Source organism: Haliaeetus leucocephalus, unplaced genomic scaffold (genome assembly GCF_000737465.1).
Source record: "Haliaeetus leucocephalus isolate CR32 unplaced genomic scaffold, Haliaeetus_leucocephalus-4.0 Scaffold240, whole genome shotgun sequence".
In the NCBI taxonomy this organism is placed as follows: domain Eukaryota; kingdom Metazoa; phylum Chordata; class Aves; order Accipitriformes; family Accipitridae; genus Haliaeetus; species Haliaeetus leucocephalus.
This window is the reverse complement of record NW_010972676.1, coordinates 2,109,082-2,134,761: the sequence shown is the minus strand read 5'-3', so window position 1 is coordinate 2,134,761 and position 25,680 is coordinate 2,109,082. Positions and strand designations below refer to the sequence as shown.

The 25,680-nt window shown below is 42.6% G+C and overlaps 2 protein-coding genes across 2 annotated transcripts; one reads left to right on the top strand and one right to left on the bottom strand.

The window, feature by feature from the left end:
* The first annotated feature begins 4,298 nt into the window (after positions 1-4,298).
* On the top strand, positions 4,299-5,723 carry DUSP28 (dual specificity phosphatase 28). Its single transcript, XM_010568403.1, has 2 exons — positions 4,299-4,646; positions 5,586-5,723. The coding sequence occupies exons 1-2, from the start codon at positions 4,299-4,301 to the stop codon at positions 5,721-5,723; spliced, it is 486 nt and encodes a 161-aa protein (XP_010566705.1).
* Positions 5,724-7,794: 2,071 nt separating this feature from the next.
* LOC104832194 (claudin-7-like) lies at positions 7,795-21,803 on the bottom strand. Its single transcript, XM_010568236.1, has 6 exons — positions 21,758-21,803; positions 21,060-21,335; positions 12,195-12,359; positions 11,964-12,045; positions 9,245-9,355; positions 7,795-7,885 (listed from the first exon to the last, which is right to left on the bottom strand). Exons 2-6 carry the CDS (start codon positions 21,277-21,279, stop codon positions 7,795-7,797), a joined length of 669 nt encoding a protein of 222 aa, XP_010566538.1. The 5' UTR covers positions 21,280-21,335; positions 21,758-21,803.
* Positions 21,804-25,680: the final 3,877 nt, after the last annotated feature.

The following is a 25,680-nucleotide window of genomic DNA, read 5'->3' as shown; positions in this document are numbered from 1 at the left end:
CCTACCTGCTCTGTGGGGCAGCTCCTCACTACAGCCCCCCCCCGCCACTGCCGGCAGCATGGGATGCTCCGCTTCGTCATGGGGAGGGGAGGGCAAGGGGAGGCCAGGCAGTAGCCTAGGAGGCCTCCTGGGGAAGGGCTGAACTCTCCACACCCCATTGCCATGGGGAAGCACCCCACCACCAGGAGATGGGCACGGATGGACTTCTGGGACACGGGCTGGAGGGGCCCATGGTGCTGACTGCCACCGGCCAAGGTAAGGCTGTCCACAGCCATTGCAGGAGCGTGGCTGTAACCCACCATTGCTGCGCCACAGTGCCAGGACACCCCTGCAAGTCTCCCCATGCAGCCGAGCACCACGAGGGCAAGACCTGGTGCTGCACTGCTCTTCATGATGTCTCCAGTCAGACTGGGGGCAGCCGTGACCCTCCATCCGCCACCACAGCACCAGTTGCGGTGAGCTGAAGAGCTGAGTGCTGGCAGGCACAGAGCATGACCTGGCTTTTGCTTGCTTCCCAGTGAGAGCTGCCATCTGGGACACTGTGGCTGCCTGTCTTCAACAGCAGCTCCTGCTGCACAAGGTAGGCTCGCACCCTCCACCCCCTCTCTGCCCTGGGGGCTCAGGACTTGCTTCTGGGCCAGGGACTGCCATTACTCTTCCCCTCCCTGGGAAGCAGGGACCTCATCCCAGGACTCCCAGCCAAGGGAGAAATAAGCCTTGCACAGGTGTGGTCCATATCCCCGTCACTGGAAACCCCTTGGGTGCCCTGGGTCCGAGGATCCTGCTTCTGTCCTGGATCCAGCACAGCTTTTATGGAGAGCGCAAGGACTCCGCAGCTCCTCGCCAAAGTGCTGGTGGGGCACCTTTGGCACTTTCCCTCCAGTCAGTCCTCACTTCTCTGCCCTTCTGTTTCCTCTGCTTGCAGGGCATCTGAATTCCCACCCTCAGCTCCTTCGACGCCATTCCTGAATGAGTCCAGATTGGGAATCGTGATGTGACTGTGAAGCAAACTCTCTTCCACCTGGCCAGGAACTTCGCTGATATCCACTGATGACAAAAGTGTATGTGCCAGGTAGGACCTCCAGGTAAAACCTTGCCGTTCTGGCCACTGTGGAGTGGGGGGTGGGGGGAGTGCGGGGGGCGGCGCGGGGCAGGCTGCCCAGCTGCATGGACAGGGCGACAGGACATCTTGTATCCCACCCCCCCAGGTTGGAGAGTAGCTCACACTTCTCAAAAACAAACCACCTGCTGTAGAGCAGGTCCAAAAATGGACCCTTTGTGTGCAGTGGGTGCAAAAGCCAACACTCCTGAAAAACTGCCCAGAGGGAGGCAGGGTCCTGGGACCTTCTCCAGCACTGGCTCCAGCCACAGGTCAGAGCCGTGTCACCTGTAGTGACCCAAGAGCCTTAGGGCTGTTGGCACTCAACTGCAGCCTGCTGACAGGCAGCTGCAATAACGGACCCCTGTCCTTCTCGTGGTTTTCCAGGTGGCAAAGTACTGGAGCCCCTGTGGTACACACAGATAGCTGTGGCCACCTTTGTGTCTTCAAAGAGAGTGGTGGGGCGTACCTGGGACACCATGTCCCTCTTCTCCTGCTGCATTGGGAAGGGAAAGACCATTGTGTTCATCCTGAGGCCGTAGGCATGCTCCTCGCTGGAGACACACAAGTGCAAATGAAATACTACCATGACTTTCTGGAAATAATGACTGGGAAGGACACCCCGAAAGCAGCTCTGTTGAGGATAAGCATTTTGGTTTTCCTCCACTGCTCCTCACCCTTTGAAATATCACCGCAGCAATCCTGCCAGCACCACTTGTTCTCAGCTGACCATGACCTGAGTGGGCCTTTGGGGCTCTGAGTGGGACCTCCAGTCCCACAAGCTCTCACTCTGCCAGGCTCTTGTGACATTCATCACCTTGGACATGCTGGGGATGCCCCAAAGCCCGAGCTTCCAGCTTGGCAAGAACCAGCCCCTGCTCAAGCGTCCTGATTGCTGCCCTCACAAAAAGCCAGGCACTTTATAATGTGTCATCATGTCTTTGCTGGCCAGCACCTGCTTGTTAGAAGGATGGCCTCATGGTGGTGGGAGGCCAGCTGCCTTGGTAAACACAGAGGCCATCTCCCCAGCATTGCCTCCTCCAGCCCTGTGCTCCGCTGCTGTGGGTCCTAGGGATGCTGGACTCTGTGATACCTTGCACAGCAGCTGCGGCTTCCTTGACCTACTCTGGCTGCATCATCATCTTTCCAGTGTGCGTGTGTGCCTGTAGCCCTCAGCTGACCCAGCTGCCAGGGCTTGCCTGTGCACACAGATGCTGGGGACTGCTGCCTTCAAAGCAGTTGTTCTCAGTGCCCTCTTTGGCTGCTCTTGCTCCTCACAACTATGAGTGGCATCACGTGGGGCCCGCAGGAGTGGGGCTTTTGGCTGTGTCCCTGGCACACAGGCATGCCATTAGGCAGAGCTCACAGGCCATGCAGAGGAATTCAGGCAACACCGACTTTCCATTATGGCCAGTGCTGCTCTGCTGGGTAACACCGTTTCCCAGGACAGTCCTGGGGTCTGGTGTGCTCTGCTCTGCAATGGTCTTCATGGCACAGCCAAAATGGGTCTGTGAGCAGATGAGGGTTGCAAGCTGCAAAGGGACCGTGGTGCCACAAGTCATGCCCATCTCTTCTCCTTCCACCCAGGTTTGAACTGGAGCATGTCCATAAACCACCACCCAGGCAACTCCACAAGGGCCCAAGAAAGCCCTCCAATGAGGGCACGCAGAAGAAAGAAGCGCTTTTGCGACCTCACGGGTGGGAGAAGGAAGGTAAGGAAGGCAGCAGCTGGCTCCTTTCCACAGCGCAGGAAACCAATGTGTGCTCGTACAATCAGGAAAATCCCTGGCAGTCATCACAGAAAGGTTCCTCATCTGATCTGCAGCATCATGGCCTGGGAATAAAGGTATGCCATGGAAATGCAGAGCTAGATGAGAGCCAGGGCCAGGGAGAGCCCAAAAATCCTGGAAATCATGGCTGCAGAAGAACCCAAGGGCCCTCTGACATTGCTGGGGCGGACAGCATCAGGGCGATGCTCTCCTGCTGAGCTTTCTCCTTTCCGGCTCCAGGCACCCAGCTTGAACTGTGCCTCCTCAGCCAGCAGAGACTTTGTCCAGCTAGACGCCCTGAGCCCTGGGCGAAGGAAACAATGGGGCAGAGGAACGAGCCCACAGGCAGCTGAGGCGTGTGATGAACGGCAGGAGGGGACGCCGCGCTCTTGTGCTTATGTTAGGGTGTCGTCTCCCTTGGCACTGGAGCTGGCATCTCTCTGGCAGGCTGTTATTGACACGAGTGACGGCAGGTATGCGGCAGGTCGGCTTCACCTCCCTCCACAATGGAATAAAAGCTCATCCTCGTTCCTCACGGCTGATTCCTTACTGGTTGGCATTGTGTTTCACACCAATCCTATTAGTCCATGCCCTGCTGCCATTACAGTCCAGGTTCATCTTCGTGCCAGCAGCAAAGATTGGTCACAGGCTCCTTTTTGCGTCATGGCCAGAAAGAAAAGTGTTCAAGATGCTCAGCCACACGCTCAATCTGCCAGGGAGTGGCTGGTACCCAAGTCCAGCCCCGCAGCACTCACCTGGCACCAGCTGATGTGGCGTTCCCCTGGCCGGGCCCTTGGCCCTATTCCCGCCTGTCCTTCACAGCTCAAACACGTGTCCGCACACTCACATGCAAGATACTCTGCCCCAGCACCACACAACCAATTTTACTGAAATCCAGAAAGATTAGCACTGCTGTGTCTAACTAGCCAAGTAAATAATTTTCTGGGTACTCAACAGATGCTGTTGTAGGTGAGGGGCAACTAGATGAGCTGGCTGTGAGCTGAAGGTGATCAGATCAATATTGCATCAGTGCTGACCCCAGCAGCAGCCTTCCTGTGAGGAAGACAAGGGGTTTTTAGCTTCTCGTAAGAAGCTGCTATAGGGATAGGGACTGTACAAACCCCATTGTTTTACAAATAAGCTGTGGGCTCTGAAAGTCTTTTTAGCTTTTTAAATGCAGCAGGCACTAGGACCTGCCTGAAGCCTTTACGCCCAAGACGGTACAGAGGGAATAAATATAGCACAGCCCAGCTGGCTGCAGCACAGTGCAGCCCATATACATTGCCGGGGGGGAGCAACTGGAACCCCGATCCCCGCAGCGTGCCGCCGCACCGGGGCTGTGCCGCAGCTCAAATGTTGCACAGGAGGCAGCGATCTGGGAGCTCTGCAGTGGGGCGGTGGTGCTGGTGACACTGCGGCTTTGGCTGCCGATGCTCCAGCTCTGCCAGGTCACCACCTCGCTGCTCATCAGCAACGCCAGGGCAGCCTGCGACGAGGAGCTGCTCGCACGCGAGGGTGTCACCTTCTGTGTTAATGTCACCAGGCAGCAGCCATTCCCCAGCCTCCAACAGGTGCAGGGCATACGCATACCAGTGTTCGACGATCCGGCTGAAGACCTGTATCGGTATTTTGAACAGTGCAGTGATGCTATAGAAGAGGCTGTGAAGAGCGGTGGGAAGTGCTTAGTTTACTGTAAAAATGGCCGCAGCCGATCAGCTGCCATTTGCACTGCTTATCTGATGAGACACCGAAAGCTCACACTCAAGGATGCCTTTGAGGTATTGTACTTATACCCAGATTTATATTTAGACATCCTTTGGGTGAGAAATGCAATGCTTATTATGAATAATGATGATTTCTCAGAGAATTACTTTGGTGCTCTCCCCTGGTTATTAGCAGTTACGTAGATGTTCAACATTTGAATAAAAATTCCACCGTAAGTTTTTTCACGCCCAACTTGGACAAATAAGCTTTCAAGTTGAGGTTTCTGGGACAAATATAATTACAAATGCAAATAGGCTTTAAGCACTGGTAGCAAATATGCAAAGAAGTTGGTTGTTTTGTGAACATTCTCCCTATTGTTTGCTTAGTCATGATAAGTGAAGTTAAAGACAGAGAGATAAAGAAAATGAGTGAAATGGATGTGAGTGTGTGCAGAAGTTGTTTTGCAGGATTTGCTCTTATCACCTATGTGACAGCTCAACGCAGCAAAGAAACATCAACTGTTAGGCCTGCTAAATAGCTAGGGACTAGCTAGCTACGACTAATAGCATCTCAACTTTATTAGGAAGCCCATCCAATATATATGACTTGTGCTCTACAGTCTTTTAATCTTCAGCCATTTGGTAGGTACATCACTAAAGTCTCTAATTTAGACAACTGTTTTGCTCAGTACTAGACAGAGGCATGCAGACAGCCTGAAACTTGGTCACATATCTTAAACATGAGCAGTGTCACCACACTGTGTGAGAGACATTCACATTTCCAGAAAATTCAACAGCTCCTTTTCATGTCTTGCCCATGAGTCCATTCTGTAACAGGCACCACATGCCAAGAGGTCTTGGCAAGCACAGAGTGAGGTCAGCTCACCAAAATATCTGTTTATTATTCTGTAGCCAAATCAAAACCAAAGTAAATCTTCTCAAAAGTCTAATAGGAAAAAAATCCATTTGCATGATACCCACCCTTGCTTCTACGATGTCTTTCCTTTTTCCTAGACTGTGAAGACTGCCAGACCAGTAGCAGAACCCAATGCAGGATTTTGGTCTCAGCTGCAGAGATATGAAGAAGATTTGCAGATACCAAAGCAGTCTGATCTGCTGAGCAAAGGACTTCTTAAAAATAGCAATGTGTGAAGATGTTTTTAAAGAGTTAAGTGGCTTGCTACAGATTTAAAAAAAAAAATAAAAAATCACTGCATATATCACCTATACATAAAATGCCTTGCTCCCCAAACTGAGTTGATGGTTCATTAAATTCATTCAGAGTATTACCATTGAAGGTGCATGGAAAAGAGCAGATAAGCAAGGAGAAACAGCAGAAACAGAAAATGGTTGGATGACTGTAAACAAACCAGAGAAAGGCATGGTATCTTCAGCATTTATTTTCCTCTGAATGACACTGAATATGATAACAATGTATTGAACGAATGAATGAGTTACTACATAGGGATTTTACACTTGGTTTTTAATTAAACTTCCCAGTGACATCGCAAGAAGACCTGATGCCAGACCAAGGAAGTTCTTAATTTCTATCATCTCACCTACTGGCTCACAATTCACGTTCATGAGATGATACAACCTTTGGTGGGAAACCAACACTGGAATTGCTTGGTCTCTGCCCGAGTGAGTTCTGCGTTTGCCCTACATTCAACTAGACCAAAATACCATCACAAAATTACCTAAAAATCCAGAGGACGGAATATACAGATGATGGTAAGGAGTTCAGCTGCCACCATGCAAGTTAAGTAAGTGCCTTTCAGCTTTTGAAATTATTCTCCAAAATACCAACGGAATGATTTTAAAAACAACAGTTGATAGTGGAGGGAAGAAGATGACACTGGCAATCTAAAAGTAATCCTAACTCCTTTTAGCTTTGCTTATTAAGCATAACAAGACCTATCAGTGCCCAATTCATGCTTTAATATGTCAGTTTACAAGTCAGCTGTATCTGCTTGCAAGCAACATGGCTAAATCATTTCTGCTAAGACTGCTTGCAGGTTGCCCTGTGAAATTATCTATTGGGATATCAAGGAGGCTGCATGAAACTTCTAAATCAGACTACAATTATGTTTATCATCAGACATTAAAAGTAGAGAGAAACACCAAGGCTTTTGTCGAACTGTATTAATACTAATTTAAAAGGGACAAGTTATGAAACCTGTGAACCTGCAGTGTGAAATTCCATTCCACGTTGCTCAAAGCATCAATACAAAGTAAAGTTAGCTCATCGTCATTTGTCTAAGTGCTTACACAAGGCAAACATATGCTGCCAGCAGTGGAGTAGTTTAAAGCAGAAATTCTAATGATGGAACAATGATGGAGAATAAAGCCGCTGGGGAATTACATGAATTAAACAATTCAGATGCAGTAGAAGTTCCCAAAGTTAAAGATTGTTCAAAGTTAAAATAGGATTATTTTAAAAGCTGAAAACATAGAAATAAAAATAAAAAATTGGGGCTATCGTTTTCGTAGTTATCACAAGGCATTTTTGCACCAGATGCTTTCTCCACTCCCAGCTGTGTTTGGTTCATTCTGTATCATTTATCTTTGGTATTTGCATTACAACCAACAAGAAATTTGTTGCACATCTGCAGATTTGGAGGTGAGTGGTTGTTAGGAAATTTTTTGTAGCTTTTACAAATCTTGACTATCATACATAATATGAGTTTCAGTATGAGACTTCAAGCCCACAGTATATAGACTATATCCTTATTAATGGCCAGGATACCACTCATCAAAAAATCTGTTTCAGTCAGTCTGTGGAATAAAGTTTATTTCCTGTCAAAAGCTAAAGCTGCTAAACAAAAGTAGGAAGCTAAATATTAATGAAAACACAATACATATCTAATTGTGAGGCGTATTAACTTGCAGTCAGCTATAGCATATCAGTTCTGCATTTTTGAGTCAGCTGAAATAGAAACAGTTGCTCTTGATTGTCAGAACAGACCACACTCTATGGTTAAATTTTACCAGGCTTCTCAGCATGCAGAAAACCTTCATGCCACAGGATTTCACATCACAGCATTTACACTTGAAAAACATTCCCAGAAAACCATTTCTATTTACATCAAAAACCATACCTCTTCCTTGCACTGCTCCAAATTAAGACGAAAGATTGCAACTTGGAATCGGAACCCTGGAAGCAGTTGACTTCTTTATTTGAGTTCATAACCTACTAACATTACAAGTGATGTAAAAGGTAAGTTTAGACATACTCTTTGTTGCTTATGACTGTGTCAGCATTTTTGGTGTAAATGTGCTGCTGATGGCCTGCTGAATATGCATATTTGTTGCAACTGTAAATTAAGAAAAAAAAAAAGATACAAAATAATAGGTATTACACACACGTCCACAATTTCAGATACTTAGGAATTTACTCATTTAGGTCTGTATACAACCCACCAATAGCACATACTTTGCAAAGGTGCAGAAATTAGAGGGCTAGTGTTCTCATCAGTCTTGTAGCTAAGGGGAAAGAGATGGGCTCTTTGACAGGCAGCACAGCCATCTCTCTCATAACCAGAAACACACTCTGGAGTCCTAACTCATGTGTGCTCTTCCTCGAGGCATTTTAGTCAAGTCCCTAAAGCAGAAGAGACCCTAGACCTTAATGCCTTTGTGCAAGCTGCAGTTTTTAATACAGGAAATCAAGATGATAAGAAAGGAAAACAGAAGTATCATCAGCCAACCCCTTCAGCTGTCATGATTTTCAAGATATTTCAGGACATTTGGTACTTTGTATCAAAGTATGGTGAGCGAGATCTAAAGTCCAATGTAGCTGATGAAATATTACCATAAAACTTAAATGGCTTCAGATCAGGCAATGGAGTATCAGAGGAACACTCTCACTTATGTGTTTTGACATAACTTTCCTAACATTAAATACAGCAGCAGTGAGCATGCTTCTTCCTTCCATGTTATCATCCTCTCGAGCTTAGCCAGTACAGCCTCTAAGCCATTTGGGCTCTTCTGGGTAGACATGGACCGCTGCTATTTCTGACAATTTCATCCCTCTCCTTCAGAAAGGAACCTTCTGTATGTATGAATAATTTAGGATTGAAAAAAAAATCCAGGCAAGGTTAACTGCTGAGGCCAGAAATCTCAACTTTTCTGATTTGATGCACAACAAAACATTTCCATAAGGAACAAGAAAAAAATCATATGTGTCTAATGATCAGTTGGATATGCTTTGGGAAGGAAATGCCATTACACTTTCTGCAAATTAAATGGTGTTCGAATATTTTAATAGTAGTAAATATTGCAGAGAAACTTGATTATAATACACTATATTCTTTGATATACTTCTATTTTGGCAATAGGTAGTTTGCTCTTTCACTGCACATTTTCATCATGTAGATCTTAGAACCATCAGCAATATCCAGAATTACCAAATACTAGTTATAGGTGACCACTGATGGCAAAGTATCAACAAGTATACTATCTATCTGGGAAGTACAAGTATTTGGTACAGCTTGTCCTGCCATCACAAATCTGTGACATGCAATAGTATTGAATTAATAGGTACAATTTCTTGTTTGTACTTTATATGGCCACAGATTTATACCAGGGGGTGAAAGAGAGAGAGAGAACAGTATACAGATAGAAAATGGTATATAATTGACAGCTACTATTTCAACTGACAAATCCAAGATTACCTGTGATCCTGTTTTTTCTTCCCTTTGCATGAACAGGTCAGTAAGATCCCACCAAGCATATAAAGAACAGATCCAGCCCAGCCTAAGTACAGAGCATCTCCTAGCTCATACCTGAAACATGAAAGATTTTATAGAAACAGCATATACCAGGATCACAAAGCCATTATTTTAGACTGTGCATAAGGTGCACAAATCATGCAGACAAATTCTAGTCTGCGTAGATATCAGCTAACTGAAAGGTACTTCAACAGACAACGGAGGAGAACAGATCTGGCTTTGTGTCTGTTCAGTAAAACTCTTACATGTATATTTAACTGCTCTGCCAAATTAGTGACAGTACAGGAAGTAGTAAGCAACATAAAGATAAGTAGCAATAATACTTGCATATTTTTAATAAATTATTGATAATAAATGATAATAATATACCTTCTGTGCAGTCCACAACACAATGCCAGATCACCTACAAGTAGCTATTTGTATAAGGCTAGTTTTCAAACTTGCATATCCTAAAGAATATTTAGCACTCTGTGGTTATATGGCTGAAATACATTTAAGAATAGTCCCAGGTTGAAAAAGAATAGTTCCCCATTTTACTGTACAAAACTACACCTTTCAGGAACCTCCCTAGTCCAGTGCAAGAAATTCTCTGATAATGAATTTGACCCAAAGACTAGGCACAATTAAGCCTGGGAAAGTCTGGCAGGAGTTTCGCAAAAAGAGGAAAACAAGTTTTTATATTCGGACAAAGACTATAACCACAATATGGCTGTACCTCTGTGGTCTGACATACCTAATATAAGGGCAAAATAAGTGTCATGGACTGTGTAGAAAGTGTACTGAAACCAGATACGTGTGTTTTCTTTCCACTTGTAAACACAAAATCATTATTTAAAAGTGTCGAAGTTTCTGATTCCAGATTTAATTGCTAACAGGAAGGTTTCAGAGGTTTACACACATTCACTGCTCTCTGTGTTCCCATCGCACATTGGAGCCACAAGTTCTCCACTGTTTTAAGCGCTTTCCAAACACAGAACAAGGAGACAATCATTATCTCAAAAAACCAGGAGTGCAAGTTGCTGGAGGAATACTAAGGAACAATCAGGGAGTGTTGCCCAGGGCACGCAATCATCTCTGCTCACTAGTCACCTATAGACAGGAATGCTGTAGATGTCGTACCAAAGGAAAGTATATAGGAGGGATCTGCAGAACTTACTTAGGTTGCTTTCACAGCTGTATGAGAAATACCTCTAAGAATTAGTAGAGGTTAACCTTACTAATTTGCTGAAGTCAGGCCAAAAAAATGCAATCTGAAAAACCAGATTTGCCAGTCTCTTAAGAGTGACGATCAATACTGGCCTGCAATTGAATTTAAAGCTGTCTCAGAGAGTCCAAAGAGCACAAACTTCCTCAAGAGCATGTCTGGCTTTACCAATGATCAAAGTTAATTCACTAAGAACTGCTTAGTGAATCAATAGTCTTGAACATGAAGTTTAGATATTAAAAAAAGATTTCTTTAGCTACTGAATGCAGTCTGGTAACTGATTAACATGCACTGATGTTGAAGCCCCAAAGCTATACCAGATAACTATAAAACTCGCTAACTATCCCACTAACTGAAATTCCTTATCAACGGTTGTTTTGGTCCTCTAACGTATTTATTACCCTTCATATAATTCTCTCAAGGGGATATAAAACAACAAAAAGTATTCACAAGTGCAATTTCTTTGTAAGTGCTTGTTTGAAAACACAAGGAAAACTGAAAAACATCCAAAGCAATTGCTTAAAGTACTTTGATTCATAACAAAGCACTTCACCTCTGACTTCCCTGAACTGATTTGCAGGAGGAAACTTACAAAACACTTCAAATATGATCCTAGCAGCTAAAGATTTATAGTTTACTGATCTAAAAATTATATACTCAGTAGAAGTACTGGCAAATTATAAATGTCCCCCTTTCCCCAAACCAGCTCTCTCATGTTCCACAGGCAGTATATTATGTTTCCTTCTCCCTTTTTCCCCCTCTCTGAAGGAGAGGTCCAGTCACCTCCACCCTTGTTCCTCATTGCTAAATCTATTGACCTAGATCAGGCGCCATAAGCGGACATTTGGTTTTGAAGACTGTTGCTTTTATACCTCGAAACTTGTTTGTGCACAACTGTATGAGCTGACAGTCCCACAAACTTTGTCTCATTTTAATTCATAAGGCAAACAAATGTTGAGCTGTTAATATACAGTGAACAATATTGTTTCACTTAAGACAAGCAGCACACTTCAATGACATTTCTCAGCTATCTGCAGGTCACTAGTATGCAGTTCAAGCTGGTTTTTCATTTGCTTGAACATCTGAGGCATTATATTCTAGCCATAGCTAGAATTTTGTACTTCTTTTGGTCTAAATGCCAAAGAAAATTAAGACTTTTACCTTTTCTTCTTCATAAATTGCACTAAATTGAGTCTCACAAGAAAATGTAAACACAATACAGAAACCCCACAGATGTGGGGTTGGTATTCCCCACACATTTACTAAACCTCCCAGAAGAGAACTCTCCTCCCTGTCCCCAACATCTCTGAGGTGAAAAGATTCCCTGAAGACAAATTTTTCCTCCTGTATGACTAGATAACAGGATCCATCCAGGTTCTGAAACTCTGGAGCAGCTGAGGTTAGTGCAGCTGTCTGTAACACATGATGGAGTTTGGTGTGACAGATCTATTCACTTACTTGGTTCCAGCGTACAATGGGTCAAAAAATTGAGCAGTAACCATCGCAGCATACCAAGAAACAGCCACCATGGAGCAGAGACCTACCAGAAATTTTAAAAAGCACACAGGTGAATGATTCCTTTAATAGCTGTAACAGCTTTAAACCAAGAACAAGTGTTCATTTCATTTAATCTAGCTGTGAAAGCAATACAAAGTATTGATAGCATTCTCATTTCAGCCTTGATATTACCTCCTAAAATAAAAAGAAATCCTCCCGTGACAGCAAACTTCATTTTTCCGTCTTCATCGCTCAACCCAACATTTGTGCACTTCAAACCAAGCAGCGAGAGTACAGTAGCTATGAATCCCAAAAGGATGGAAGCAATCATCAAGGCACGGCATGCCTGAATATGAGCTAAGACAGAAAAAGAGAAAACAAATCAGGATCTGTAAAGAAATTATATTAATCTTGCGCTGAAAAAATAAAAGTGATAGAGGGAGTGACAAAATTAACAGGAGCAGTAATGAATGAATCTTGTCCAACTTTTTTATTTGGTTATTTGGAGAAGCATCCAAACCCTAGAGTGTTTAGTCTTCAAGTCAATCAGATTTCAGAGTTGAACTACACTTACACTTTATAAGCTCAGTAAATCCTCTTGGGCCTTTAGTAAATCCTTCATAGCCTCATAGCTTACATCTTTAAGTCCTGTGAAAATGCATATATATGGCCATTTACAGGAGCAGAAGTAAGTCTCCTACTCACAAGTCCTGGTGACTTCCTTACACCTATACAGCTGAGCACACAGGACACCTCTGAGCTCCAGGTCCTAGCCAAGGTGTGCGGGACTCTGGCACTACAGAGGAATTGGAAAAACATGCCAGCTTTGCTACCTCCAGTGAGAGATGGGAAAGAAAGTGCTCAAGTTTGCAGTGCACTTTAAACTCTGAGTCGGGGTAATGAATGGGAGATGAGCAGATCTGAGCACTGCAGCACTCCTCTCCTCCCTAAGGCATACTCCTGCGGAGAAGTTACAGCTGGTGTGGTCATGTTAGGGAATTTGGTATGCTGCATCACTTAAACTCCCAGTCTTCACATTTAGGTATCTATTGCACAAAAAGCTGGACCAGATTATTAACCAGCCTAAGAAGGAAGGTCAGACAGGGACTTCGGGCTTCTTTAAAATGGCACCCTAGATTTGGCAGGTTCCAGGTCAAAGGGCACTTTGGCACCTTTGTTGGGAGATAAACATGCCAAGTGTAACCAATCTGGCAGGTCTTGGCTGCTAACTTTGTTGAACTCAATGATCTTAAAAGGTCTTTTCCAACCTAAATGATTCTATGATTCTAACCACATATCAAAAGGGTCTGAACTGGACTGCATCTGGACAGTCATGTCATTGATGCTAGCATTCAAGCTCTTGCTCCCTGATCACCTCCATGTGCTCCATTGATAACCTGCTCTCTAGCTGTGTAGTGGAGTGAGCCCATAACTCTCCAGATATCAAAAATCAGGCACAGAAACAGGAGGCAAAGTGATGATACATTCACACTCAAACTCAGCAGACTGTATAGCTTTATGTGGCTTAAGAGTATTGGTTCTGCAAGCTTGAGAGTTATCAAAGACAGTAATAAGCAGTCATGAGATAAATACACAGAATTAAAGGATAACACTGTTCGAGGAATTAATGTTTTGTTAAGCACTAATTTTCAAATTTTTGGGGAAAAAAAATACAGACAGTAATAAAAGTGAAAAGACCCCTCAAAGTACCATTAACGGTTCAAGGTTTTTGCCTGCAGAAGATACCATTAGGACAAGCACTCAACTCCAACACTGCTTTCTAGTTTGGGAACTTACTTACACCATGGCGGCAGGAATTACCCATAGCAGGGATCCATCAACTTCTTACACTTCAGGTCTTTGGGACTCCTGCAATATCAGATGGGACTCCCCATATCCTTCCAGGACACACAAGCATATCCTCAGGCTAACTGCTTGCAAGTCAATGGCTGTATTATTTTAACAGAAGAGATTTCATACCATATCCTCTTTGTACCACAATATGATAACCTCAACAGCCTTAACTGAGGACCTTACTTCACAGTCCAGAAAGCTCAATTTCTTCTTGGTTTTATCTTAAAAATGAGCTTACTGAACAAGATACAAAGTCAGTTCATTTTATCAATCAATACTAGTTGTAAGAAATTATCCCCAAATCCTGTCACTGGAAGAAACACCTACAGTATCTTAAAAAGAAGAAAAAAAAAGAGTTTAAACACCATTGGGCAGCTAATTGCTTTATATCAAATGTTTGATCTAGTTGTGACAAGATAAATAGTGCTATCTATACATAGTAGCCAGTCACGGTTTCAATCTTAGGCAATATTGCTTTTAAAAAGGTCCTCACTTCAAACATTTGTGATTTGGGCTAATGGCTTGCTGAATTCAAAAGCTTTAAATCTGTTTAAAAGAACCAAGTCTGATATTTCCCATGCATAAAACAAAAAACAGAGGTATACTACATAGCTCAGCTGACAATAAGGAAACCTTCATAGAAAATCTTTATGGTCCTTCTGATGAGAGCTAACAAAGACACTTCTGTTTTTTCTTTTTTTTCCCCTCCCACCAATTCCTGGCATCTTCTGCTGCAGCAGTTTCAGTGAAGTTTCTAAACAGCAATTTGAAACACACCTAAACTGACCATGATAATTTTTCATCAGCCTTGGCTCATATCTGCAAGTGCTACAGACATTCTTGGAGGTCCCACTGTTTGCTCAGCCCTTGTTGCTACCATCCCCACTTTCTTCCTCTTTCCTGGTTTGCCCAACTGTCCTCTCAACTTTTTCTACAATTCAGTGTATTCTAACTTGTTTCTTTTTCAGTTCTCCTTTCTAAACCCTTTTTTTCTCTACAATTCTGCAAGCTGCTTTTCCCTTCCCCTTTCCTTTTCCTGCATATACCCCTCAAATACACTGGCATCTTCTCAACAGTGTAACTGATCTCCTCTTCAACAGATCAAATTTAATCTTCACAAATTCACTTTCAGAGCCTGGCCTATTCATTTCCTTTCTGTCTGGCCCCATTTTTTTCCTTCCTGCTGACTCCATGTTGTTATCTGCAATTCTGCAGGAGCCTTGCTATTGCTTGCCTTCCTTTCTCTTTTGCTTTAGCACATCTACTCATCATGCTCCCCGCTGCAATTTCTTTAAAACCCACTTTTTTCTCGGCAGCTCCAAGATACTGACCTGATGTGACCCCATTGCCCACATCTGCATGCATGGGAGCTCTATGACACTCTCAGAGGCAGCACCCCATGTAAATACACCAACAACAAGATGCTGCCTAGAGTCAGTGGCAGTAAGTTATGAACCAACCTTTAAAGCAGTTTATACATGAACCAAATGCACACTTGCATAAGCACTCTGCAGAGGATATGCAATGTCCAATGGACATGATCCTGCTATTGCTGAGTATAAGAAGTTTAAATAGGGTTGTGTTCCTCTTAATACACACATGCATTTTAAAACCAATTGTGAGATAACACTGAAAGATGAAAAGAACAGTTTATTCCCTAAATACTGGGCACAGACAGTTTCAAAGAATTGCTACACTAGTGTCAGAGCTAGTAAACAACATAGGTTTATTTCAGACACAGAGAAAGTGAATTTAATACCTCATTCCCACTAATCCTATATTACACTCTTCAGCTTAGGAGTATCCTCCTACCTATTTAGTTTAGCCACATCCCAGTGTAGATTCAACTAAGTAGGAAGGCATTTTTATTCTAGGATAAGTATCTACATACCGAATTACTCAAGATTAATAAAAACTAGCTTTACTGTCTATAAACATGTTTACTATCCACAGAATCTTGCCTTAGTTGAGCATTTGAGGACAATCCATAATTCTCCTGAAGACTGATATAAAGCACAGGAGCCAGCAGATCTAAATTTCCTAATATTTTGAACCACATCCAACAAGACATTAGTTAACAAGTCTTGACAAGTATATTAGTTTATAACATATTTTCATTCTATAATTTATATTCATAATATAAGGTTATAGTATGTATAACATATACTCATTATATTTTTTGCATTATCTATGATTTCCAGTCTCAACACACAGAAACCGCTACCACTTCTTAGCTATAAATAGTATTTCTTACCTATTATATGAAAAATCTCCAGCTATAATACATTAGCTATCAAGTATTGCAAAAGAAGACCTACACAATAATTCCAAATAAACATGGAACTGTTATAAGATGTGTTAAAAAATGTCTCCTACTAATTCCTTTCCCAAGATGCTAGAAAAGAGACTACACCATATACAAAATGCCTATTAAAATAAATGTTTGATCAAGCGACTTCATTTGCCTTATTTTGTAGCCTTTCCTAATGTGCTTGACACATTCTGCTGCTTAAGAGATTTTTATTACTTCAACCCGCAAAGTCCTTCTTGGCCAGTTATTTTCCAGTACTACCAGATTACCAAAACAAACACCTTTCTACTTTTTTCCAACAAATTTTCAAGCAATATAAACAAGACTGTGTAAAGTCACATACCAGGCAGTGCAAGCATAGAGTCAAATTCTCTGCAGTTGGATACTCCAGTGCTGTCTTCTGCACAGCTCCTCCACAGGTTTTCAAACAATGTAGACGTTGTGATCACACTACCATGTACAGTGGAGACTTTCCAGTAATTATTCGGCAAAGTAGCTCCAATAATCGCCCACCCAACCAAGCACAAAAGAAAACCAACAATTTCCAATGCAGCAGTCATGCTTGTGAGTAGTAACAGTTAAATATCCTTATAATTAGATTACAATCAAATGAAGCCTTTCAGAAGCCTTCTTGCTGTTTTATCTCTGGGTTTCACTCCAAAATGAGGCTACCTTTGCTCTTTGCTCAACCCCAGAGATAAAGCTTACAGTGCATGACTGTAAGAAGTGGGAGCAGTTCACGATAAAGACATTAACATTTCAAAAAAAAATACAATATTAATTTTTTCAAATGAGAAGTAACAAAATGAACCTATTCTTAGTCTCAGCCTAGAAAATTCAGTCATTATGTCTAAAAAATATCTTGTAAGAGTGATAATATTGGCAAATATTTTATTTCTGTCTCTCCTCTGAAGTCAACTAGGGTTTACAGAAGATTAAAATTGTTTGTAATTTTATTATTGACCTCAAATAAAAAAATTTACTGTGTTATTTTCTTGGTGATTCAAGCACAAAAAAGCTTGAGAACAGGAACTTTATTCTGTTGCTAGAAAATTTATCACATTTTTTGGAGTTACGGTCATAAGTAATCCACAGCAACTGTACTGCCAGCTTCTTTCAGGAAGGTTAAGTCTGTGGATGAGTGGTTTCCATCAATATTTTACAGTCTACTGATCTATAGTTAAACACATTCTGTTTTAAAAATAGTCTCACTTACACTGGAATACAATTGTAATAACGTATGTTTCACAGAAATGAAATATAAGGGCATGAATGAGCCAGTGTGACAGACCTATCTCAAAAGGAATAAAACTATGAATGAAAACAGCTATATGAAAAATAATACATATCAGCTGATTGCATCTGTTTGTTAGAATATCTTACTATTAAAAAATATATACTCTAGGCAATGTAGAAGTATGTTAAACTTGGTTTACTTGCTTCTACTCTTGACTAGACAAAACCATACACTCAATTCACATCACCCACTAATGTTAATACCTTAAACTGCTTGTGTATCCAAATGGGGTTAACCATTTCTTGCAGCGATAACCTGCTCTTATCTCCAGGAAATGGAGTCAGAGTTTCTTCATAAAATAATCCTGCTATGACGCAGCATGGTAACAGATTCACGGCATTTACATAAAGACTACCAGAAGGATTAGCTGTTGAGGGAGTCACAACTTGCCCATAACAGATATCTGGGGTTTTTTTCAAAATTCACTGGTCACTTTGAGCTGATGCTGTAGGTTTGTAGGTTCAGCTGCAAAAGGATGCTGCAGTGCCACCGCAACACTTCTGCTCCCTTGGTAGCCAAGAGGATCACTGCCATTGATTTAAATAAGAACAGATTTGGCAGCACAGCCAGTGTGGTCCCGTGCAGCTCTGTACTTGCAATCTTTTAAAGAAACTAGATAGCGTGTGGTAAGAATTGATCTTCTTGGGTGACTTTTACAGAATTCCTTCCTTCCACTAAGTCACTGCAATTTGAAAAATGATGGCATAGTAAACCAGTACACTGGAGTATATGCATCCCATTAAAAGCCCTTCAAAGAGTTTCAAATTAATTTATCCACACAGGTGCTACCCTGGTGACCTCAGCAATCACTTATGCTGACAGCACTTTCAAAGTTGAGTTTAGCTGGGGCCTTGAATCAAGTGTTCCCAGATTTTATACTGCTGCCAAGGATAAAAAAAATTTAAGAATTTCATTTAAAAAAAAAATCTCTTCCTAATTAAGAAAGCTATTTCAACAGGCAGTCAGAAAGCACAGGTATAAACAGAAAAGATTAAACTACAGACCTGGAATGCATGAGTTTTTCCTATATGGGATCAGGCATTTTAATCATTGCCTAAGGAAATCACTCTTCAATGGTGTTGAAGAACATAGGGTTATTCTTCACTAAATTTCATAAACTATGGTTTGGTAAGGGATGGACATAACAGCAAACGCCTCTCTGCAGGAGGCTCTGCATCAGCAGTGTAAAAGACTTGGTGTTGATAGCTTCACATCAACACCATCCACAAACTGGGAGTTTTCCTTCAGACTTGCTCTAACCCAGTTGGGTGAACTGAATGCCAGTCAACGACTGGAAGTCTGGAAGTGCACTCCTGGAGCACATTTCCCTGCTTCGCTTCATCCACGAGGAAACCAGTTTGCACACTCCAAGACCACTCTGCAATGCAAAACAAGTGCAGTAAATGGGAATAATTGGAAAATTCATTACAAAAGCATACTCCTGATGTAAGTGGAATGCTAACATAGACATACCAAGATATGAATATATATGACCATAGCAATATATGACCAAGGAGAGAAATTGCTCCTAACCCCTCTGATATTCTCAAAACAGAGCATATTTGCATGTAGTATAGTTGAGAGAGGGTTTACAGGCAGAAATAGTATTTTTTAAAATCAGATCAGCCAATACAGTTGGGAAAAAAATACTGAAAATACTAACACCTTAAATGTTTGATCAACATGAGCTGTACCTTTTTGATCACTTCTGTAGATTTGTTTCAAGACCCAGGAATGCTGACTGAACACTGTAAGAAGAGAAACAGCCCTGCGACAGAAAGCACTTGCTCTGCAGACAGCCACATGACATGCCTGTCAGTTGGCATGAGGAACCCCACACTGATTTTAGAGGACACGCAGTTCTTTGAACAGCTGAAGATGATCCACTGAGCCCTGCCAACCAGGTGTCCTCTCTTCCAGTTATGGGGACCATGGGAAGGGAGGGAAGAGAATTCCTGGGAGGTGACTGCTTCAGTTCACCAGGAACCCTTCTGTTCCTGGGAAATATTTTCTTTCCACATTGGGTGTAATGAAACTGCATTTACAAAAAAGAAGGCTGTCCCACACTGACTCTGCTTGTCTCCATAACAGGGCTGAAGCATCTGTTTCTCCCTGTTAACATGAGGCAAAGCAGAGCTGCCACACCATTGTAAGTATCCGTGCCATCTTGCTACCACATATGAGAACTGAAGGATTGTTGGCCCCATCTCATCACTCTAATTTCCAGAAATCATGTCTAAGCTTCTAAATGAAAATTAGGCATCCTGATACCTACATAGAGGAAGTCTTAGAGAGGAGCACAACAGGTACCAGAACAGTATGAAAAGCTGACATTATCTCTGATGCAATGAGATGTTTAAATGTTTTTTAAATCCTTAGAAGCATGGGATTAGCCTCCTTTTGAGGCTACAAAGTCTGGCCTCATTACAGGATGCTGATACTTAAACTGGCACCATCATTATGAAAGCAGATGAGGCCACAGAAGGCAGGGCCCTGAGGAAGAACCACAAATATGCTGAATCTTGAGAGTTAACTCTTGAGGGTTAAACTCTCACGTTTTAGAGATCTGCCTTTAAGTTAGGCAGCTCTGACTTCAGTGGAGTCCATATCTGTGTCAAGAAAAACAAGCGTTCATAATCTGTGAGACATGGTATTTATAAGTTTTAAGCACTGCACACATCAAGGATAAATCAGCTGGAAAGAGTCCAGACAAACAGCAATGACAGTAATCAGAGATCTATAAAGCAGGGAAGGCTTGAAGAAATTATTCCACTATATAACTCATAAAGTGACTGCACAATACTGAAAGTTGTAAAAGAATAAACGCAAAGTTCTGTTTAAGACAGAAAGCTTAATGAGCTTAACAGTTTTCAAAGGCTATACTGTTACTGTTTCTACACTCAGTTTTCTCAAGAAAGAACTTCAATGTCAGTCCTTCCTAGTCCTGTACAAAAATGGTGTTTACAGAAAGATATTTTTAAAATCCAGAACAATCCAAACAAATAATTTTCAATCCCTACAAAGACAATTCTTCTCTTTCCATTTGCAGATAAACTACCCTGCTAGCACAGTCTACCTCAGAAAACACAAAAGCATCAGTTGAACAGAAGTATTTTAATTTAAGCTGGCCACCTCTGAGAAATTCCAGAACAAATACACAGATTTAGCATAAAGTATCAAACAAGCTCTGGAATATCTAAGAAGTCCTGTCTCACACCAAAGTACAAACAAGCACCAGTGCTCATTGACCTATGATCTGCTTGTAGTTAAGAATTAGGCCGAATAAAAGAATGCTATTTCTTCCAAAACAAGAAAAAAAAAATCTTAGATTCCTTGTATATCACCAATACCTCTATGTCACAACAGAGCTGGCGATAAAGCCACAGCAGTTACTGAACTGAATTGCAGGATGAAGCATATGGGTTTCACTGGGGCGCTTTAACCTGTATGCAAGTACTACAGGACAAATCCTGTCCATACTAGACCCTCTGTCACAACCACAGTATATGTCATCCAACCACACTAACATGCTGTCCAGAAAGAAGGAATAAAACTATATCCCTGGATTTTATATACATATGCCATGCACACTTACTCTCTGAACTCAACATGTAGAGAAATTTCTTGCACTGTATTGATCCAAAAGCAGTCACTGCACAGTCCATCCAAAGACCTTCAGAAATCCAGTCTGCAGTAACTAGCATTGTTGCAGTGTCCAAAATCTTCCATCTGTTGGACATGGTAGTAACAAGTAAAATGGTGAATCCTGCTAAAGCCAGCAGCAATGCATAAATTTGCAGAGAAGACGATGCCATTCTTCTGACAGAAGCTGTTTTCAAAGAAGCCTCCCAAAATTTCTGATATTAGAAACCTGTTGAAACAGTTTATATACATACAGTATATGGAATTACCTTTACACAAGCCTGACCTTTACGAAAACATCAAAAAGACGCCTACCTACAAAACAGTTTATCACATAAGGGAATTGTAGAACTGGAATCTAAATCTCATTAAACAATTGGAATGCTTACATATTTTATGACATCTGAGTATTTTCTGAGGAACACTTTTATTACTGTACATGTTTACCACAAAAAATACCAACAGAGCAAAATCAGAGGCCCTAACTGAGGAATTATCTAATTTGAATTTGCAATGTTTCCTCCATTCTTTACTTGTTTGCAACTCAAAATTATTTTAAAATTAACATATCAAATGCTTTAATAAATTATTCATGTCCCAATTACAATACCTATCAATACAAATTAAAACAAAATAAAGTTTGATACTCACGTTTACGGTATGTTTCTAACCTGTTTCATCTACCTTCCTGCTAGACACTAGTGTCAGCACTTTGTGAGGACCAGTTTGATCAAACAAGTGAAAGCTTCGTACTCTTTAGGACCTTTCCCCCCATTCTAAAAATCAAGGACCTGGGGCCAAAGCTCTGCCCAACTGTTGCACAAAGGCTCAGGCAAGCCTTTTTGCTACAGCAAAGTGAAATGGACAACTCAAATAAGAAAATGACAACAAAATCATGTAAGTTAGTACCAGAGAAGCTCAGATTAACCTGGCAACCATTGGCATATCATTTGCTTTCCCTATAATGTGTGTATTCCACTATAAAAAGCTAATCTCACATTGAGGATGGAGCATTTCTCTCTCAAGAGATTGTATAACCTCTTCAAAACACACATAACTGTCAACAGAGAATATCTGAAATAAATGATAGATTTAAATTAAGCAACAAATTCAAGCAGACTTCACACCACATGGGCAGGCCAATAATCCAAATGAATGTTTCCACCTATTACATAGGTATGACCCATGCAATCACAATTCATTCCTGGCAGTAAGGAAAAGGAGATAAAACAATATGCTCTGCACCATCACTATGGGTAGGACATACGTCAAAGTTGTAAACACAAACTTCTCATTAAAATACAATAATTTAAAATATCCTAGGTTTCAAAGCGAAGAAGCTTGGAAACCAGATTTCACAAATACAGAGTAACAACCTTCCTCCACCCTGACGCAAATTCAACCATGTTATAGCAGGACTACAAATACCACTGTAAGAATCCTTCTCCTACCCTTAAAATGACTGTCCTGTACTAATGCACCTGTTAGAGATGATACAACATGCATGAGCTCCTCACTGTGGGTGAGTCTCCTCAACAGAAAGGTGCACATGTGGTGACAATCTGACTCTAGATGGTGACATTTCAATTCAACATCCAGGGAGATGTAAAGTGGCAAGAAGAATACAATGGACCAACTGAAAGCTGTTTTATTTTCCAGATCTTCTTAAGACAAGCATGCAAAGAAAATCTTTACTACTTAGAAAACAAAGCATGCAGTCCTGGTATTTGAATCCTTAGGGGCCAGGCAGTGGGTCTGATGTCTCAGTGAGGATTGGGAGCCTGGTGATGGGTCTTATATCAATAGGCCACACAAGGCAGAAGCAGAGCACCCTAAAGCCTCTCCTGAAATGCACAACTCCAGTGAGTAAAACAAGGGCCAGTGGAAAAAAAAAAACAAAAACAAAAACCCACAAAACGGGGAGGGGGGGCTCTGTGCTTGTTTAAAAAAAATCCATTTTCTTTATATTTCCCTGGCAGCATTTAAGGCCTGCAATCAGTAATCAGTGCAGACTGACAACCGTCCAGTGGATCACATTAACAAACAAAGCTGTTTGTGATTTCAGACATGCCCCAGGGCAGAACAGACCTCCCTGGCTCCTGGCAGAAGGAGGTCTGCAGCCCAGAATGGCTCTGCAACCATTTTGCTGCTGTTATTCCTCCTTTCCATGTCTTCCTCTGCCCCAAGGAGCCACTCTCACTCATCCCTTCCTGACCCTGCTGCTACTACGCAAAACCCATGGGACAGTCCAGACGATACTTTATTCCTTCTGGGCCACCAGCAATGCACAAGACTGCAGTCCCTATTGCGATGGCGGTGCTGATTTCTTACCTCTTCTAGTTTTAACAATAAAAGTAATGCCACCAAAATGCATTGCTTTAACAGGGTAAGAGTTTGCTAATAGAAACCATCTGCAAAAGACAAGATTTCAAAAACAAAGAGCTTGTTACTTCAACCAACACCACATCCATCCTCCTCTTTCAACCTGTACCACGTACACCCTGCCCTTCAGGACTTGATTGTACTTGCTGCCATACACTGTCACTGTTTGTAGATTTGAGATGATGGCACAACTAATAGCAAATATGCTTTGCAGCTGTCCAAAGTAGAATAACCATAAACTAAAATCAAATAAATGCGTAAAGCCCAGAGCATCATCCCTCGCAAACTGCACACATAGGCTATATACAACTAAGAACCGTACTGTGATAAAAACAAGCCCTGGGGGAGCAAAAAGATCAGCTAACATTAAAAACAGCACAGCCAAAATATATGTGGTTTGAACACAGGACAGGAAAGGTTAACAAAGAAAAATATTTAAGTCACTTAAACAAACAAATCACTCCTGATATGCTCTCTGGAAGCAAAAATGAGTGATAAAAGTGTCTAAACTGGAAAGTTAAAAAACTCTTTTACTTCTTTTTCATTTTGTTAACCAGAAAAACAGAGACAGAGCATTGATTACAAGACTGGTTTCATTTACATATAAATGTATACATTTTAATGCCAGCAATATATGACTTTGAACCTGCTAATCATTTCTTAGTTCAAGCAAATTCTGAGGCTGAGCCATGCCCACCAGTGCAATCAGAAAGAGATAAAGTAGAGATTTAAATACAGTAATAAACCACTCAGAACAGTCTCCCACCACAGGCTTACACAGGTTTCCTGAGGTCAGAGTCTGGCCTTGGGAAGGCAAACTCTTTCACTACTTGTTAAAAAAAAAAAACAAACAAAAAAACCCAACAATAGTTCATTTCCTCTCCACTTCCAAACAATTTGACTTTGTAACTGTGCTCCTGAAGCTGGTGTAACTTATTAATAGTCTAATCAGGCTTATAGCCACTTGCAATTACAATATACAAATCATTCTTATCTTGCTATTAACTTTCCCTTCACACAATGAACTAAAGAATAATTTGGTTTGGAAGGGACCACATTGACGCCAACCTCCTACTGAAGCACAGCTTCGATGTTGGGTCAGGTCGCCCAAGCCCTGTCCAGTCACAACGGAGTGGCCTCCAGGGCTGGGGACAACACAACCACTCTCCTGTGGAGTGTGTTCCTCACACCCACGCAGAACTTGTCCTGCTGCAACACGTGGCTGCTGCCTCTCATCTTCCCCACGCACCTCTGAGATAAACCGCTGCTTGTCCAGTGGCTTGATTTTGGCAGCTCTGCACTCTGATCTCTGGAGGCCCAGGCATGACTGGCTGTCCCATTAGTATCTCCACAGCACCACAGATAACCGGAAAGGTGCATACAAATTCTTGAAACTTAAAAATTACAAGTTATTTTCAAAGCCAATACACCTATTTTCTTTTTCCATTTAATTTCAGGAGGCCCTTGGTGTTTACAGCATTAGCTGGGCGGTGACTGCTCTCTGCCAGCAAGCCGCCTCACCAGCCCAGCTGGCAGCCGCCTGGCCGCACCGCCAGCATGAAGATCACACCGTGAAGAGCAGCACAGTGCCGGAGACCGGGAGCCCTGGCCAGCAGCCAGGGGACCAGAGGGCACCTGACTCGGGCAAGGGTGAGCATGGCGAAGAGGCCCGAGAGGAGGCTGCAGGGCAGCAGCGGCTGCCTTGCGCCTGGTTAGCCACGCACAGCCCTTCGCTCGAGCAGCCCGGTGGTGAGGCGAGGTGAGGCAGGGTGGAGGAGCCAGGTAAGGTGGTGAGGCGTGGTGAAGTGGAGCCACGTGGTGGAGAAAGGCAAGGCTGAGGCAGCAGCCTCGGCCTCCTCCCTGCTTCTTCCACTGCGGCCGGCTGAGCCTTAGGGTAGGAGGAGACAGGCTCTCCCTATTCCGGGAGGTTTCTAGTGAAAAGAATATATTAAACCCATGGAAGCCTCCAACTATATGGCGCAAGCGCTACTCGCCAAGGGAGCCCGGGAGCTAAAGGAGCTGCCACGCTCATCATGGCGGCCAAAGGGGCCGCGCGCGCCCCGCCGCGCCATTCCCACTATGGCGGGGCAGAGCCGGGACGACCCTCTCGACATGGCGGCCGGGGCAGGACGTGGGCGGACGCGACCCGGCGGCCGGCAGCAGCCGCGGCGCTGCCAGAAATGCCCCCCCCC

Coding starts and splice junctions, on each gene's coding strand:
- DUSP28 (XM_010568403.1), top strand. CDS start 4,299: ATGCTCCAGCTCTGCCAGGTCACCACCTCGCTGCTCATCAGCAACGCC. Junction 4,647..5,585: donor CACTCAAGGATGCCTTTGAG/GTATTGTACTTA, acceptor CCTTTTTCCTAG/ACTGTGAAGACTGCCAGACC.
- LOC104832194 (XM_010568236.1), bottom strand. CDS start 21,279: ATGGCATCGTCTTCTCTGCAAATTTATGCATTGCTGCTGGCTTTAGCA. Junction 12,046..12,194: donor ATTTCTTTTTATTTTAGGAG/GTAATATCAAGG, acceptor AATTTCTGGTAG/GTCTCTGCTCCATGGTGGCT. Junction 9,356..11,963: donor CCATTGTACGCTGGAACCAA/GTAAGTGAATAG, acceptor TTCATGTTTCAG/GTATGAGCTAGGAGATGCTC.